The sequence below is a fragment of the Manis pentadactyla genome, chromosome 11, assembly GCF_030020395.1.
Source record: "Manis pentadactyla isolate mManPen7 chromosome 11, mManPen7.hap1, whole genome shotgun sequence".
Taxonomy (NCBI): domain Eukaryota; kingdom Metazoa; phylum Chordata; class Mammalia; order Pholidota; family Manidae; genus Manis; species Manis pentadactyla.
The window spans coordinates 79,992,650-80,011,388 of record NC_080029.1 but is presented as its reverse complement, the minus strand read 5'-3'; the positions used below and the strand labels follow the sequence as shown (position 1 = coordinate 80,011,388).

The following is an 18,739-nucleotide window of genomic DNA, read 5'->3' as shown; positions in this document are numbered from 1 at the left end:
CCCAATCTCCCCAGTCCCTTTCCCTTTGGTAACTGTTAGTCCATTCTTGGGTTCTGTGAGTCTGCTGCTGTTTTGTTCCTTCAGTTTTTCTTTGTTCTTATACTCCAAATATGAGTGAAATCATTTTGTATTTGTCTTTCTCCGCTTGGCTTATTTCACTGAGCATAATACCCTCTAGCTCCATCCATGTTGTTGCAAATTGTAGGATTTGTTTTCTTCTTATGGCTGAACAATATTCCATTGTGTATATGTACCACATCTTCTTTATCCATTCATCTACTGATGGACACTTAGGTTGCTTCCATTTCTTGGCTATTGTAAATAGTGCTGTGATAAACATAGGGGTGCATCTGTCTTTTTCAAACCTGGTACAAATTTTAACAAAGGCAGGTAAGCAATCTTTGCTGTATTCATTCTCTTCTTGGCAGACACTTCCCTGCCTGATAGCTTGATAGAGATTCAAGCCCAGTGTATTTCCAGTAGGCTTTTATTAGTGATGATGAGGGTTGTGGTGAAATAAACTGCTAACAGCAATAAAAAAAAAAAAGGAATGAGGCTGAACCACTGTTGTTATAAACTAACTGATTTCCCTGAAGTAATCATTGCCAAAATCATCCCAAAAGAACCATTGATACTGAATCCCAAAGTGTGTGACCAAAATTAACCAAAAATCCAAGTAGAAAAGGACCTATTCCATGATGGGTGGGAGGAAGACACTCCTGCCTTGTTTGGACCTGTCAGAAACACAGCATGTAATGTATACACACTGCTTTACCATCTACAGAAGATTTTGTATTCTTTGTCTTTCTTAGTTTTGGTTACTTATAGAGACCGTTGAGTAAGTATCATTAGTATTATTCTCATTTTCACTTTCAGATGAAAAAAGAGAAGTTTAGAGCAAGGTCACCTGACTTTCCCACCATTACAGAGCAAAGGAAGGGCTAATCCAGGATTCAGGTTCAGGACTGTGGTCTCCATATCTTTGAACCTACAGTGAGTAACTCACAGGGTGACATGGAAGCACATCACATGTTTTGGCTGAATATGAAAGATCAGAGTTAAGCTTGGTTGTAAACTGGAGATGAAAATGGGTAGTAAGGAACTATTTTCTATCATTTTTGATTGTTGATGTAGAAGAATAATCAAATTTATTTGGTGCAACTTGAGAGAGTTAAGACTAGAACAGAGAGACAGATTCAACTCCACAGAAAGGAAATTGTTGAGTTACATTCTTGAAGGACCAAAGCAGGGGGTAGATGAATATTTGGCAACGTTATGGAGAGAAATCTTCTAACTTATAACCTCTAAAACTCTATTCAAACCAAGTAGCTTGATACATTAGGATTTGTTTGCAAAAACCTGAATAACAATGATACACTTTCCGAACACTAGTTATAGGGAGGGAAGGTGGGATATGTTACACTGTATTTCCATGTTGCAACTACTATATATCCCAGCTTGCCCATTTCTGCTCCACCCTCAGTAGGATGGAAGGTGGTGAATTGGGTGGGTAGGAAAGGCAAAGTGGGGAGCAATCACTGATCCCACGCAAAAGTGGAAGCTGTCACTGCTTCACAATGTAGGGAACAGCAGTCCTTTGGCTCAGCAATTGAGAAATTTTCAGCAGCACGCCAAGGGGAGCTCTGAGGCAGCCGCTCGGAGAGGATATGTAGGGGAAGGGTTACACCAGAGCTTTGGGAAGGAGCGGTTTGCAGGTGGAAGCTTTGCTCCTGAGGTGCAGTCAGCAGTGAAGGAAGCCATTGGCTCTGGGACAGCAGTTTAGAACGAGTTATGTTTTGTGTGGGCAATAGTTTATGAGGAAAATGTTTGTAGGGAAGATGGTTATGGAGCTAGTGATATGGTGGGAGCCCTTGTTGAGAAAGGCAGTTTGTGGGGGTTGGTGGGAGGAGCAGAGCATGGGGTGAGTGAGAGAGGCCACAGGGACAGAAGGAAGAGTCCTTGCTGTGGTCTTTAAAGGAAAAAAATATATATATATATATATATATATTTAAAATTTTAAATAAAAATTTTATGTGATTACAGAAACAATACTTATTAATGTAGAAGGATTGGACAATACAAAGAACAACAGAGACAGAAAGAACAAAGGAGAACCTGTATCCCCTCAGCCAAGATAAACACTGTTACTGGTTGCCTGTACTTGCTGTGGATTTGGTCATTTTTGGAAAATTTTAATGTCCATTTGTCCCCAAATTTTACTTTGAAAATCGCCAAGCCTGTAGAAAAGTTGGAAGAACAGTATAATGAGCACTACAGTACCTTCCACCTAATTCATCAATGGTTAACCTTTTGCCACACGCACACTTCTTTTCTTTCTTCTGAGCCATTTGACACTAAAGTGTTGCAGGTATCATGTCAGTTCATTTTTAAATACATCACCATGCATCTGTAAGAACAGGGACGTTCTCCTAAGCAACAGCCTTATCTCACCCAAGAAGATCATTATTCATTCAGTAAGGTCTGCATATGGCTTTTATCAATACGTCTTACTACGGATTCCAAATACTTTCCCTCTTATTTCTTTCATCTTTGAAGGCAGACCTCAGTCACTTATCTGGCCCCTAGGCCAAAGCAACTGTATCCTGGGGGAGGTGAGAAACAGAGTCTCCAGGAGCGTGGGAACCTGGAAGCCTGGGGGGGGGGGCACCTCTCAGGGGAGTCCAGGACTCCTCCTTCCCCCGGGGCTCTTCTCAGCTGCTCTCCTTCAAGCTGTGGAATACGGCTTTGCTGCGGGTTCCCTCCCTCCCTTTGTTTGTCTGTTGCCACTGTTTCAACAAACCTTACAGTGCACCTTTTCTGTGCTAACTTCTGCACCAGGGTCTGCTGACCCAAGTGAACTAAGTCTTTGATCTCAAGAAAGTACAAAAAGGCAGTTTCCCCTTGGTAAGGGCTTTCTGTCCTTGACTCTGCAACCTGCTGTTTAAGGGCATCATGCCCATCAGACTGGCTTGTCCATCCGGGACCTTACCAGGTTGCATGTGTTTCACATGGAAAAAGCCTCTGCTCCTGGGACCACTAGTTGCCTTGTTTACCACCGTTACCTCATTACTTGATCAGAGCACCAACAGACACAGTTTCATGAAGAGAAAGCAAGCCCCTTTTTAGTTTAGTTGCTATCCCTTGGGATGATTCCTTGTGCAGGGAAAATATGTGATTTGCAAATTGAGGGGTGCCTGTGTTTATTTTCTTAACCGAGGCTTTTTTTTTTTTGGGTACTGTTGTTGGCTGTCCTTTCAAGACTGTTTCTACATGTAAGACTGTAAACAAGGTCTATGAGCCAATTTGAACATTTCAGAAGCCTTAATCAAAACCACAAATTCACTCTAAATAAGAATACAAAATACTAACTAAGACTGAGAGTATTTGAATTATATCAATCAATTGCAGTAGCTCTGCTTATCTCATTCTTATCAAAAACCCTTTTGGGTAAGTGTTTCTTTTATTATTACAAATGGAAAAATTAAATTAATGAAATTATGGTGATTCATAAGTATATTAGCAAAATGTCCTCAAAACTTGAAATGTTTGGTAACATCTGAGAACTAAATTGGTCAGATCAGCATTTGGTAAACAGTAGCCACCCTTTGTAAAACTGTATTCCTAATCGACCCCAAATCCTAGTCTATCAATGGAGGGGCAGCACAAGAACTCACAGACTCCAGCTTTGGAGACCAAAATGCAGGCTTAGGGAGGTAAAATGATTTTAGCATCCTCACAACTAAAGTTCAAGCAGTCAAACACTATCCTTTTACTCTCTTACCTAAATTTTATTTGTATTATTATTTATTATAGATAGTTTCACAAGCTGCCTTTAATTCCATCTTGGAACAAATATAAAAGAATACAAGCCAACAAGCCTGCAAATATATTTTAAGAAAGAGATCGGGAGGCTTGGAGATTAGAAAGGGAAATTCTAAGTTTTAGGAACTGCTTCCTTATAAGCCATCCCTGCTTAGGGTTAAGACGCTGACTCAGTCCTTAATTCTGAGTCACAGATGTTTCCACATTCTTCTCCTGGCCTGAATGAACCTCAAAATTCCTCAACAGCCCTGCTCACCAAGCCAACATCTCTTCACAGTTTGGTCTCCCGCTGTAGCTCTTGTTTATAGTTTTATTTTGGGATTGGTTGGTATGAGTTGATCCTGTGAGACTGAAAAACTCCAAATGCAGAGACAAAATCGGGGGTGGGGTGGAGTGGGCGGGTGGGGAGCCTGCTGCTGAGTTCAGGACCCAGTATGGCTCTGGAAACTATGTTGCCTCTACCTCCCCAGACCCCTCCTGGTGGCCATCCGTCCCTTCTGGATGCCTTTGCTATCGCAGTAAGAGAAATAATTATACTTTAACCAATGTTGCTGATAGGGACACAAGAGGCCTGGAGACTGTAAAAAGTGTCCTTGGTGATTAAAAGACTGGAAGCACTAGTTTAGCTGGTATATCTTCTTTTGACTTCAGAGGCTTTTTGCCACTTGTATTAAATGTGGTTCCACTAAAACTTGCTTGATGACTACCCCAAGTTCTAACATCACAGACCGAGAGTTTTTTGAAAGTTTGGTCCTCTTTCCATAAAGTTCACTGTTTCATTATTTTGTGGCTATTCTAAGAGAGCTGTGTTACTATCACCTATCAGCCATTTCATGAATGATCATCTTCTGCTCAAGCAGGCACACACACACACACACACACACACACACACACACACACACACACACATTTCTTTCTCACTCCCAGTGTCTAGTACCATCACACACATTTCTAAGAATCCCCTATTGACCTGACAGTCTATCTCCAGGCTTTTCTGTCCACACTGAAACAGAGATTTTTAGTCAGACAGATCTAAGTTCAAATGCTGCCTCTGTCATTTACCAGCTGCGTGAGTGATTGGGGGCTCTTTACTGAAAGTTCTTAATACTTTGTTTCTACGTTTATGAAATGGAAATACAGTACCAGACACCTCACAGTAGAGATGGTAGTGTAAATAAAGTGCTTGACACAATTCCCCGGCACTTAATCAGCATTTTTATAAATGCTAGCAATTGTTTCTTTTCCTTTCTCTCCGGGACAATGCATTCTGTTATAGGAAACTGCACTCTGTCGATGTTGACTACAAGCCCAATTAAATGTGTCAGACTTTTGGGGGATAATTTCAGTTTTAAAATAAAGTCAGGGAAAGAAGAAGAATGTTAAAGGAACGCTTCTCAAACAGTGGAAACATACACAGTGAGACCAGCTAGTAGAGAATCTTTTTAGCGTGTAATGGAAAGAAACCTCAAGAGTCTTATCAGGTGATTTCTATCCTGCATTTACCAGTGGAGACGTGAAGAGGATCTGAAGGAACATTAAGTAACACCCATTCTTTCTCCTGCTTCCTGTCCCCCAGGGCCAAGCTGGTTCCACTTGCTCCTGGTTCCCTTCAGTGTCCCTGTTGGACAGAGATTTCGGAGCTGATTCCCCCATGTGCCCACAAGGCTCCTGCCTCCTTCTTAGCCTTAGCACATTCCCTTCCCATTCTACTCATGTCAGTGTCTGCCCGCTGCCCAGTCTCAGACCTCTGTGGCTCAGCCAAAGGACCAGCATGTGGAGAGAGGGGCTGAAACAATGCCACTTGAGCATTTCCCTCCCTAGGCTCACTCTTCCTCAAAACCTCTGGTGTTCTGCAAATCCTCTCTGAGAACTGGGCATACAGAAGAGAAAAGCAGAAGTGGGCCAGGCAGTGGTTGGAATTACTGGAACAAAAGCTCAAAAACAGAACAAAAAAGTGCCTGAACGCATTTATTCCTCACTTCTTCTCACAAAGCCCTCAAAACTTCTTTATATAATTTCTTTCCCCTTCAAGGAAAATTTAAGCTTTTTATTATGTAAATTTTCAAACATGCACTGAAATTAAAGAGTGTAATTAGTCCCCAAGTGCCCCACACATGCAATTTCAACAATACCCAACGTTTTGCCCATCTTGTTTCATCTTCCTCCCTATTTATTATTTTTATTTATGTGTTCATTTATTCTCAGAATTTTTTTAAAGCTTATTATGAGTTTATTTTCAGTTTTACCCTTCTCCATCACTGCCTTGCAATCAGAATCAGGCACACATATAATTTCATAACCCGATATTTATTCTTCTAATAAATGTTGACTACCTTGTTTATGCCAGACACTGTGCCAGGCACTGAGGATAGGAAGAGAGGTAGGATAAGAAACTCTCATTTCACTTGCAAAAGGCAAAAAATAAAAGGGCCGAACTGTTGCTTAGGCCTGCTTATTGATACAGGGGCAGCAAGAGTGTTAATTTATCTCCTGCTTTTGTAAATCTAGAGCCACGTACTATTGAGAAGGCAACAAAATTCACTTCTTTCTGGAAGTTTCTTTGAGGATCTCAGATTGGACTTTTAAAAGCCTCTATTCTTTGCTATCTTGAGTTTAGAAAAATCAAGCCCAAGAAACACTTTCCACCAGATTTTACCCACAGTACTCATACATTTGGGTGAATTCCTTTCCTCTCAATGTCCCCACAATTTCCCAAAGTTCCTGGTCCGCCAGGAAGTGTCTTCCTCACCTTCTGCAAAGCTGGGGCCCTGTAAGCCGAGTTCTAGGCAAGTTTTCCTGAGAGGACTTTGTAGGCATTAGTTCTGCATCCCTGGATTAAGTGAGCAGCATTCTCAAATATGACATCTGAGCAAGGCCTTGGGCACATAATGAATTTTTCCATTATATCCTGGAAAAAAGGACAAATTCTTACTGAACCTATGCAAATATCTATAATGTCATGAGAAGTAAGGAGATTTGGTAAGAGTTTCTGAATTCTTGGTTGTGGAATTGTGGGTCAGTGAGAATCAGATATCATTGAAAAATGTTTATTTCAGTTTAAAAAAGCAGAGTCTAGGAATTGTTATGGATTACAGATAGTAATCCATTAAAAGAATCTTAAGAAGAAAAAAGCCATCTTTATATATTCAGAATAAGATATTAAAACAATATCCACATTGACATAGAACATTAAAACAATATTCCAAACAGATTACCATGAATTTTCCTTATAAAGTCGTTCAGTCCTATGCAGCTAATTCTTGTTCTGCTGGGTCTGGAGTTAGTCTCATGAAGCAGTCTGTTTTTTGACTGAAAGGAGTTCTGGAAATCTTGACTCAGTCCACTAGTTTGCTTTGAAAGTTGTCTAAGTGACGTTAACCCAAAAGCCTATACTTAAGAGTCTATGCTTTAAAGTGTCAATAGTGTGAAATATCTGGTACAGTACTTTTTCATGAGGCTCTAAGACTCTCCTTTATTGAAGACACAGATTCTGGCCTGTAGTTTATAGCAGAGCCTTCAGGCAAGCATTAGAGTAAAACAAAAACTGTAGGTGACAGACACTTAAAAATACCTGTGGTTCATTTTTATCTATAATTCTCAAATGTGAAAGGTTATGAAGCTTCATAATAAGTGTAATGCAGCTTTTAAGGAAATTTGATTGTTTCTTTGGCATGTAAAACCAGACAATGAAGCCATTTCAAAAAATTTTTAGACAAAAAATGTCTCTAAAGATAATTATTAAGCCATTACCAAAAAGTCAGTGAATGTTACTTAACACTATTTGATAAAAGTGGATGACATAATTTTTATAAAGGATGCAACCCAGAATGTCAGTGAGCTGGGATCTTTCCTGGCAGAGGTATATAAGCTGTGAAAAGACAGAGAACTTGGTAAGAGGGATTCATAGGTTAGCTGTAATTTGTGTGTGTTGGGGGTGGGGGTGGGGGGCTCCTCCTGTAGATTTTGTTGGATCTGGAAGTTTCTGTTGCACCAGAGTGGGCTGGTTGTGGTCTTTTTATTGATCATATGTTATTGACAAAACTCCTCCAACAATCCAGAAGTTGCCAAAATCAGTCAGTCAGAAAGAACAAGACGTAGCGCATAAATCCCCCCCCTGGCTCTGCAGGGCCTGAACAAGTAAAAGCCCAAATCAGCGCCCTGCTGCGATCAGAGAGGATAAAAGGGGTCTGAGGGTGGGAGGCCTGGCAGAGGTCAGAGAGGTTAAGTTCTGTAGATTGTGAGCCAGTTTGCTGAGTTCATTTTATAAATGGGAATTATTATGATTCTAAATAATAACTGAAAATATCCACTTATTTATGCAAAGTGTTTTTGTCATTGATTGTAACCAACTGTTCTCTAGATCCTTGAGGAAAGGACCTCAACTGGAATAGACTGTTACAGGCAAGGCAGATTGTAAGAGAAGGAACAATGCCGGGGAGTCCTTAGATCAGGGGCCTATTCCTGTTCTCCATCCACTATTTAGTGGCCTTGGGCAAGTCACTTAGCACCTTGAGGTCTCTCTTTTGTTGAAAAGCAGGAGAAGTAATTCTAGTTCTTACTTCATGGAGAAGCTGTAAGGGTCATATGACGTAATTTATTTGAAAATGAACTAAAATGTAAAGCCTTCTATTTAGGTCTCTAGAAAGCCTATGTGCCTCTGTTTGGTGAATGGGAGGAAAAACCACTTCATCTGGGTGAAGTCAGCCATGTGCCAGTTTGTATAGTTTGTTGAGCAAAGCTTGGGTTAGGTTTCAGTCTCCACCCCTGAGCACAGCATAATCTTCAGAACTATTTCTGTGAGAAGAATTACCCCCATGTAAAACCATAAGGAAGCATATCACCAAATATCCTTAATAGGCTGCATCCCTTTGTGTTTGGTGGGTCAGGATGAACTGACATGATGCTCTGCACACAGCTGAGCACTCTGGGATCCTAACCAAGGTCAGTGTTTGATACTGGGTCATTTCAAATGCTGCCCCTGGCCTGGACTTTTGTGTTTCTGGTGAGCATGTGAGTGACAAAACCCTGGAAAAAAAGCTGATGGGTCATTTGGGACCCACAGCAGAGCTGGATTTCTTATTGGTAAAGCATTGTTCAGCATCCTTTCCCTTTTGTTTACGTGTCTTCCATCCTGAGAAACTCCTCATAGCTGGAGAGCCTCCAGTCCAAAGCTGGGCTGGATTCTGCATCCAAACATCTGCCACTGGGGCAGGAGTAGAGTGCAGAATGGAGGAAAGGTCCCATGTGCGTTGTGTAGCAAGTCCCGATCACTAAATTCTTGTAAACTAGTGGTTCTCAACCATTTCACCAGACCCAACCCTTCAGAGCAAAGTGCTATGCCCCCTTTACTATCTTGCAGTGTAATTTGTAGATAAAGTAACACTTTAACCACTTCTGTTAGCATACTTCAGCCCAGTCAGGCCATCTTCAGAGTCTGAGCTCTCAAAAATCATTATTCCAACAGTTCTGTCCTTTCTCTCCTGCATTATAAGTTTCTCCTCTCTACTTGGTTTTTATTATCAATAACAAGCTATCATTTTTCCTTTCTTTAAAAGAAAACAAAGTAAAAAAACCCAACCTTTCCTTGATCCTCACTTTCATCCAGTCTCATGACTTTAGATACATAGTCATATGCTGATGCCTTCCAAATTTACATTTCCAGCAGGACGCCTCTGAACTCCAGAGTTCTGTATTCACTATAGTCAACTGCCATTTGACGTCTCATCTTGTCATTTTAATAGATATATCACACTTCACATCTACACAGGGTTGGGTGGCCTGGGAGAAGATTGCACAGATGTTTGCCAACATGTAAATAATAGTCCTGGATGAGGGTCTTGTGTGTGTATTTCTTTATACTATTATATAAAACTTCTGTAATGAACATTAGCACTTAAAAAACCTTTTTTATTTTGAAATAATTATTGATTCCCGGGAAGTTGTAAAGGTAGTCCTCAGAGATCCCATGTACCATTCAGCTGGTTTCTCCTAGTGATTACATCTCACCTAACTACAGTATAATAGCAAAACTAGGAAATTGACATTAGCATAATGGGTGTATGTGGTTCTGTGTCATTTTATTTCATGTGTAGATTCATGAAATTATCAATGCAATCAAGACACAGAACTATTTCATCACCACGAACAGGTACCTTTTTGGTACCGCTTAACAGTCACACCCACTTTCCTTTCCCTACATCTTTAACCCCTGGTAAGCACTACTATGTCATCCATGTTATATAAATGTTATGTAAGTGGAGCCACACAGTACATGACCATTTAATTTCTTTTCTGCTCAGCATAGTGCCTTGGAGATATACCCAGGTTGTAGTGTGTATCAGTAGTTCCTTCCTTTGCGTTGCTGAGTAGTTCCATGGAGCACATGGACTCTGGGTATTTAGTCCTTCACTTATTGAAGGATATTTGGTCTGTTTCTAGTTTTTGGCCAATTCAAACAGAACTGTTGTTAGCATTCACAACCAGGTTTTTGTGTGTACACACATTTTTGTTTGTTGGTGTGGTCATTGCTTTCATTTCTCTGGGATAAATGCCCAGGAGTGTGATTGCTGGATTGTATGATAAGCGCATATTTAGTGCTTGAAGAATCTCACAAACGATTTTCCAGGCAGACTGTATCGTTTTACATTCCCATCAGCATTCTTATCAGTGTTTGGTATTACCACTATTTTTTTCATTTTAGCCATTCTGATAGATGGTAGTGAGAGGTATCACCCCACTGCAAATCTCTGGCTTTCTTTCTCTGCAGTCCTGACCCCTCTGGTAGCTGTCCTGACCTCCTTGGACTCCCAGTTCTACTTCCTCAACTCAGGGAGACTGACAGACTCTGCCTGGGTTTCCCCTCTGTGCCACGTGGCCTAGAAACTCTCCCAGGAGTAAGCTGAGGAGTAAGTTCGTCTCATTTGTTTCTCACTACTCTTTATTCCCTGTTGTCCAATGTCTTGAAAATCTGTTGTTTCATGTAATTTGTCTATTTTTCTAGGAGTTTCTGGCAAAATCCATCACTGTTATCCCATCTTGACCACAAATGGAAGCCCTATTTAATTAATTTACAATGAGAAATAGCACTCAGAATCTAAGTCTTGGATGGATTCATTGCCAATTTTCTAATCAGAGTTCTCTGTCTCTACATCTATCTACCTACCTATTATCTATCATCTCTCTATACTATCATAAATTTTGCTTAATTAAAAGTCAAAGGAGTTCTAATATCAGTGCTGCCATTACTTATCTGAGATATTCATCTCTTCAAGTCACTTAACTGTAAAATGAAGCATCTGTCTGTAATTCCTTAATTCTTTCTCTGAGATTCTTCTAGGTGAAGCAGTGAGCCATGTGAGCAGCTGTAGTCCTTAGTATGTGTTATTTCTAAATATGAAAATGGCCTTGATGAGCCAATGAGCCTGTGTTGGCAATTGCTATGTAACAGCGATAACAGTACCAACAATAGTGAATGCGCTTACTGTCTTACATGCTGTGTTGTATATAATATTCACAACATCCCTATGAAATAAAAGCTGCTATTATTCTAATTTAGGAGAGAAGAAAACTGTAGCCTAGAAAAGGAAAAAAACAAAACCTGTCTGTCTAAATACTTGGATGACAGTTAGTTCTTACTGCATGTTTAATCAAATGTTAATTTTAAACAATCCCTAACAGTAGCTAGAACACCCCAATTATAAAGAAACAGATGATGCATGTCGTTGAATATATTATCCCAGATGACTCTAGATAGCTACTGGGTTCTGGAAAGGATTCTTTATTCCTTCTGCATGTTGCAGAGATACCTCACCAGAACACATGGGCAGAGTGGACACCTGAGAGGGATGGCATGAGCAAATCGTGAGGGTGAAATGCAGTGAATGCCTAGCATTAAGTAAGTGCTCAATATTGGTTAGTTGTTATTCTTATTATTGTAAATTATCAATATCAGCCCTGCAAAAGATGAGCCTGACAGAATGCAGATCACAGAAGCAACTCCCAGACCACCATTTGAAAACTCCTGCTTGAATGACAAGGCAAAATATCCTCCAAAAAGTCTTGATCATGTCTAGAGAGGGTTTTTATAGTGCTTTAATAATCTCCAGAGTGCTCTTAAAAATTTTATCTCATGATGTTGCTTTTAGCTAAAGATAAGTGAATAGAATCAACATTATAACCCTCCTGGTTTTACTTCCCCAGGCTGTAGGGATTGGGAGTGATAATGCTGCTCTGGAAAAGGTTTTATCTACAGCTAAATAATCAGGCTTGTAAAATCTGAATATTCTCATGGAATACAGTTACTGTCTGGGGGTGGGAAAGAGGAAATAGAGAGTGGAAGTCTGGAATAGCCTTCAGAGGAAAAGATAGGTGAACATTTGTAATTGCCAAATACTCTGGATCTTCCAGTGAAGTCATGATACGTGATTCTAAAATGTGAAAAGCAAAATAACTATGTTGGAGAGATGACCCAAATAAAGGCCAAAGATTTTGACATTCCAGAAATGGCAGGAAAGTGTTAAAGGAAGGACAGTTGGAGAACAGAAGGAAATGACTTAGTTTAAAATTTAAGGCAAGGTCAAGCTGCTGTAAACTGCAGGATAGTGGGTGTAACTCAAGTGGAAAAACTGTCAAGACAAAACTGCCGCTTCACAGGGTGGAGACATTTCCTGTGCTGGGTGTCTGGATCTGCCCCAATGCTCATATAGCCTTCCTTCAAAGTGTTTGTGGGAACATAGTGGGGCACTGGCTGAGTGATTTTATTCAGTGCTGTTTTGGGGAGTGCGGGGGTGGTGCGTGGGCTTAGGGAGGAAGTTTGGGTTTAAAAACACATGATCCACTGGGAGATACCCATTTTTCTGCAGACCAGCTTCCTGGGTATTACACAGAGAGAAGGAAACCCTGGGAGGGAAGAACCTGGGGAACAGAAGGACACAAGAATCTTTGAAGCTACTTAGGTGTGTAGGTAGGTCACAGTGGAGTTGGGTGTCACCGTGAATAACTGGGAAGTTCTTTTTCTTCTAAAAATTAAAAAAACTTTTTTGAAATATTCTCAACTTTAAGGAAAAGTACATGAAAACAATATGGAACTCCTGGATACCCTTTATCCAGATACACAATTTTGAAAAACCTTTCCCCTCATTTAAAAACTAATTTTCTTTCTTTGTCTATAAACACACACGTACACACATACATACATCTATATTTTGAACCATTTGAGAACAGGTCGCATACATCATACTCCTTTGCTCCTTTATATTTCAGGGTTCGTTTTCTAAGAACAAAGATATTATCTGAAATGATCACAGTACAAATTTTGAATTCAGTTTATCAAACAATGATATAATACTCCTATCTTCTCCATAGAATATATTCTAATTTTATCAATTGTCTAATAATGTTCTTAAGAAATTTTTTTTTCCTGGCAGAGAAGGTCTCTCCCTGATAGGGGGAGTAGACTGGCCTAGCAGCACAAAGATGCAGGGTACTTCTCTCAGCTCTCATGAGGATCCTTATTAGTAGGGGAACCCCAGGAGGTCAGTTGTTTGGTTTCATTCTTCTTTCATTATTTCCTTAATAGTATAAAACTAACCAGCAGGAGACACCCAAGTGCTAAGAGATCTTTAGTAGCAGAAGGGATTGGCACAACAAGATGTAGTCTGAGCAGGGCCCTGATGTGTGAGACCCGGCAGTCGCTCTCACCTGGCCTTAGCATTGTAAAACTTTTTTTCTTCCAGCTGATCATTTTTGGGAAGGTTGGGTGGCAAGGAGAATAAGAGATACTTGAATCAGCAAAAATAAATTTGGGATAAAAGTAGAGAGCTGGTCTCCTGCAATAATTCTAGGCCTTTGCTGGGAACAAGGATCTAAGAATGTCTTTCTTGGAAAGCATGATACTGTGCTTACTGTCTTCTCAACCTTTCTCTTGGGTTATTTGCCACTAATTTTGATTTAAGAGTCAATTGATGACATCTTTGCCCACTGATTCACCATATGTGAACTAATTTCAGAGCTGCTTCCCCTGGCCATCTTTTTGTTTGTAAGAACCACACATTATTACACAACAACAGGGACTGTGGTGGGGAGGGACAGGAGCGATGGGAAAAGACTGGGGAAGGACCTCTGCCTTGGTGGGGATAGGGTGAGTGAAGAGAAAGGAGACCCCACAGGCTATCCTGTCAGGGGTTAGGGGCCTAGGGTCTCTACTGGAGCTGGGTTTCATCGCAGAGTCCGCCCTCTGTTCCCCTCCCCCTGGTGAAACAAGGCTGACTCTGGTGCAGATCTGCTTCATGATGGTGCTGCTGATGCTGAGCCTCAGGCCGGGCCTAGGATTGGGCCTTCACTTGCCGCAGCTGTCCTGGAGGGTAACGATGAGCTGCTGAATGAATTTTGGTCCAGTGACTCACACGACGAGGCCAAGGCCACTAAGGAGGGAGCGGGCACCCGAACCACAGAAACCTTGCTGTTTAGCAACAAAGGAGTGGTGCCACCTGGCTGGCCAGAAGACAGTCCTCAGCGAAGATGAAGTTGGAGGGAACAAGATGCTCAGAACTGAGGCTCTCTTTCAGAGCAAAAAAGACTATCTTAGGCTTCACCTGATGGCCAGGGAATGCAACACCCTGATGGCCCCCAAGATGAAGGAGCACAACCGCATGCGCATAACTGAGTACACGTTCATCCATGAGGATCTAAATACTGTCAGAAATGTCTGTAACAGTCCTACTGTTGCCTGTGAGCTCAAGGGAGGCAAATGTCACAAAATCACCAGTCCTTTTGATTTGACATTCTGCAAGTTATCCAGATCAGGCCAAGTCACTCCTCACTGCAATTATGTCTCTTTAATTTTTGAAAAGTTCATTATCATATCCTGTAGTGACATGAAGGTACAGTTAATATCTGGACAATGAAGCAACTTCTCCTCTTCCTCTTCCATTCCCCTTCCTCTTTCTCAGGCTGTTTTCTGCCTCTTAGGTATTCTGCAACAAAGATTCTGGGAGGAGAGCTGGCCTATTTCTTTATCAGCTCCTCTGAAAATATAATTCTTCTTTGCCCTAGCATTGGCTCAACTTGCATTTTGTTCCTGGGGTTAGAGGGCCGACTAGGGTAATGATGTATAGTCTCTCTAGGGTCTAGGTCTCTCAGATCCTATCTCCTGCCCTGGAAAGAGGTTAGCAAAAATTTGCTCTCATCTCTTCTGTGATTCCAGTCATCTGTCAATTCCCCAGTCTGTTGGGTGTTGACTGCAGGGTTTAATGGATCCTCTACCCAGGCTCTTCCCTGCCTCCCACCCTGAGCTTCTAGGTCAGTCACGTAAGCCTCCTGGGCTTCCCACACAGCACTTCTCTGCGGAGAAGGGAATGGATCTACTTGGGGAGGAGAAACACTATGGGGTTTAATAAATAAAGGAGTTAAGTGGCTGCCCACAGTCTATTTCCTCTGAATTAATTTCCATTAAGAAATAGTGTGGTTAGACATTGCATGGACACAGGAGGGAATCCAAGAAAATAGCTATAAGGATTTGCTGTGTAACTTGATTTTGAGATTTCTTCCCCCTCGGCTTTTTCCTTTGAGTCACCTTCTTAGATGGTAACACACTCACAAGTCAGGGATATCCGTGAATGCGAGACTGGAGGGAAGAAAAGGGTCAGCTTACTCTGACCTGGGCTTTACTTTCCTGTTTTTCCCTCATGCTTCCTGTTCACTTAACTGTGTTAAATGTGTTGCCTCTAGACCCCCCTGGCTCAATATGTCCCTTTTCACCTCTGACTCCCCTCTCCTGGCAATGACCTCACAGAAACAGCATGTAGGGCTGCATCTGCAGGGGCCCCAACGTTTCAGAGAGGGTGGAGGAGTGGCAGGAAGCAAGGACCTGGCCAGGGTGGAACCTACCTCTTCCTGATGGGGAAGCCCTTTCAGAGAAAACAGACAAAAAAATTGTCTCAGGTGAGGGAGAAAATGAGAAGTGAGGTGGGGGGAGAGGAAAGAAGAGCGGATATGGGAGAGAAAATTGGCCATGTGAGGAATTTTCCCACTAGGTGAACTGAAGGCATTTAGGAATGTGGAAGGGTTACAAGACTGACTTCTTCCTGACGGAAGCCAAGGGATCCACTGGATAGGATGAATAAATAAGAGACCAGAATTAGCAAGGAATTGAAGCCTGTATGTTCTCATTCACAGATGAGACTACGTCCTCTTACAGTTTCCCATCAGCTTGTTTCCTTAAGGTTCCCACACTGAACTCCTATCTCCCCCTGCCAGTCTCCATTTTGGACAGTCTCAGCGGTCAGGCTGTTATCTCATGGTTGACACTATCTCAGGAAGACAACTTATAAAACTCTGAGGGTTCCTAGTGGCTCAAGCAGAACACAGCTTCCATGGCTGATATAACATGGTGAATTGACGTTGTGGACGTCTCATTCACTAGGGACGGGACATTAACTCATGATAGCTCAAATGCTGCTTCACTCAAAACTTCCACCAAGTTTTCCACCTCCAACTTAGCGCCCTTTCTGCACTTGAGTGCATATGTGTTAGCCCCTGTAACCTGTCCTCAGTATATGCACTGTTCCTAAAACCTCAAAGTTCTGAACTCAAAATGCTCTTTCAAAATGGCACCCAAACTCATTTAGATGCAAAATCTATTTGTTATCTTTTTTTATGCTTCATGACCATCACACATTTCACTGAGGAAATACCATTTGTACTGTCTCAGACAGACTCATCTAGGGGTGTTTTAAGTAACAGACACATACACTCACACAATATTGCTTTTTAAAATCTGAAATATTCCAAGTTTCAAAATGCATTGGCTTTATAAGTTTCAAGTAATGGATTTTGGACCTATATATACTATTTAATTAGCAGCCCTTAATTAATTTGAATATACCATTGGGCCATAAACATCTTTGTGGAAGCACCTATCAGTTTCTTCTAAATTCTTCATCAATGCATTTACTGATCAGTGATTACCTGTTTATTGATTATCCAGTACTTCCTCAGAAGTTACAAAAATTGTATGAAACAGAATCATTTAAGAGGAGCAAGTTTTCTGACTTCTATCAAAAACTGCACAAATAAAAATTGCTGAGCAGACTAATTCATGTTTCAGAGGGCTCAGTAAATTATTTTCTTTTCAAGACAAGCAGGATGGATATAGGATATAGCTATCACTACATGCTAGGTGCTCTACCTGATGCTGCCACGTGTTTTGGTTTATGTAATCCCTGTAAGGAGGTTATTAGCTCCTATGGAATGATAAGTAACAGGCTCAGAGAAGCCAAGTTTGCCTTGACCAAGATCACCCAGTGCCTAAGTGGCTAATCCCTAATTCAAATGGAACCGGCCTGCCCCCCTCTCTTTGTGCTATTCCCCATTTGAGGCACTATTCAGTTTGCTCACCTGGACCTAAAATGGTGAGATTCAACTCGAAGTAAAGTTTAGGGCCTGGATTCTTAGTCTTTGCATCAGTCAAAAAGCATTTATTATGCTAAGCACATATGTAAAAGGAACTATAGGAAAATGTGAGAGAACAAGAGAAAGAGAGAGAGAGAGCATGTGAGGGTAAGAGTATGCAAGACAGAACCTCTGGGTTTTGAGTTTTTCTCTTGGGATGTGAGCATAGGGTCAGAGTACGTCTTTAAAGGCCCAACATTCTAGATGATTATGGACATACCCAAAATATTTAAAACAACAACAACCACCCAACTAAATCATAGTATATGTGTAAGAAAACTCAGTTTCCAACAAAGTTTGGATTTTTAACAGGATCACTACTTTAATCCTTTTGAATATATGAAATACAGTTTCTTTTCAAAATCTGTCTCCTCACAAACAATAGTGTCACTCTCATTCTCGATCTCCTCTGGCCCTTGCTTTGCCAGCACCTGTTGGGTAACGTAGCGCTGAACGTAGTACGGTGACTAGACAGGAGAAACCAAGGCCCAAAAAATGACTCCCTTACCATTTACAAGGCACTCAAATATTGTCTTTACAACTTTATACAAGTTTTTCTTAGCCTTGGGGGACTCTGATTACAATCACCTTGGGGTATTTTAAAAATACAATAAATATAATCCCAGCATCCTTGGTCCAGCAAGATTGATTTAACAGGTAGAGTCTAGGCATCTTGGGGTTTCCATTACTATCCCCCCATGGCAGTTTTTCTGTGAATCAGTGTTTCAAAGATTGTTAACAGAGACATCGAAATGACTTCGGAAATGCTGGGCTAAACAGAGTTAAAGTAGATTTCTTTTATTCAGATCTTATAAACTTTAATATTAATATGCGTGCAAATCAATAAAAAGCAGGGATCATATTCAGCATTTCTGAATTTATTTCACCATGAAATTCCTCGACTATCTCTTTAATCATTTAATAACATTTTCTAGAACTGGTATTTCTGGTTGGGAAAAGTTGCTCTAGGCTTTTCTAAACCCTTCACCTGGCTTTGCTTATCTAATATAGTTATCATAGAGCCTGCCTTAAAGACTAGCATCTAGGTAAGATATTAAGTTGACTTCCAGCAATAAATAAGTTGCACAGATTCTGTTCCTTAAAACAAGTTCTTCAGAGAGAACTTATTAGATCAGAGTATAAATAATCTTAAAGCTTTAAGTACCTATTTATTTCCTCTCAGTAAAGTTGTACTTACTCTCCTACCACCAGTATACAGCATGGACCTGGGCCACTATATCCTTTGCATAATTTGGTGTTATGTTTAATTTTAATCTCTGACAGTTTGACAGACAAAATATAGCATTTAATTATTATTTAACTTTGCATACCTTTTATTGGGCAGGCCATTTCTAAACCAATTCTCAGTGACTCAGTGTCTCCCCTAACCAAAGATTCTCTCCACTTGCTGATACAAATCCTCATGAATTCGTTCACTGTGCACACACTCTTTGAGTCCCTATCTTGC

At 40.8% G+C, this 18,739-nt stretch overlaps 1 protein-coding gene across 1 annotated transcript; it reads left to right on the top strand.

Moving 5' to 3' along the window:
- Positions 1–13,916: 13,916 nt before the first annotated feature.
- RNASE10 (ribonuclease A family member 10 (inactive)) lies at positions 13,917–15,235 on the top strand. The gene is given in 4 exon segments (XM_036880664.2): positions 13,917–13,960; positions 14,084–14,157; positions 14,160–14,317; positions 14,319–15,235. Coding segments are annotated over 4 exon segments (684 nt in total). The 3' UTR covers positions 14,727–15,235.
- The last annotated feature ends 3,504 nt before the right edge of the window (positions 15,236–18,739 follow it).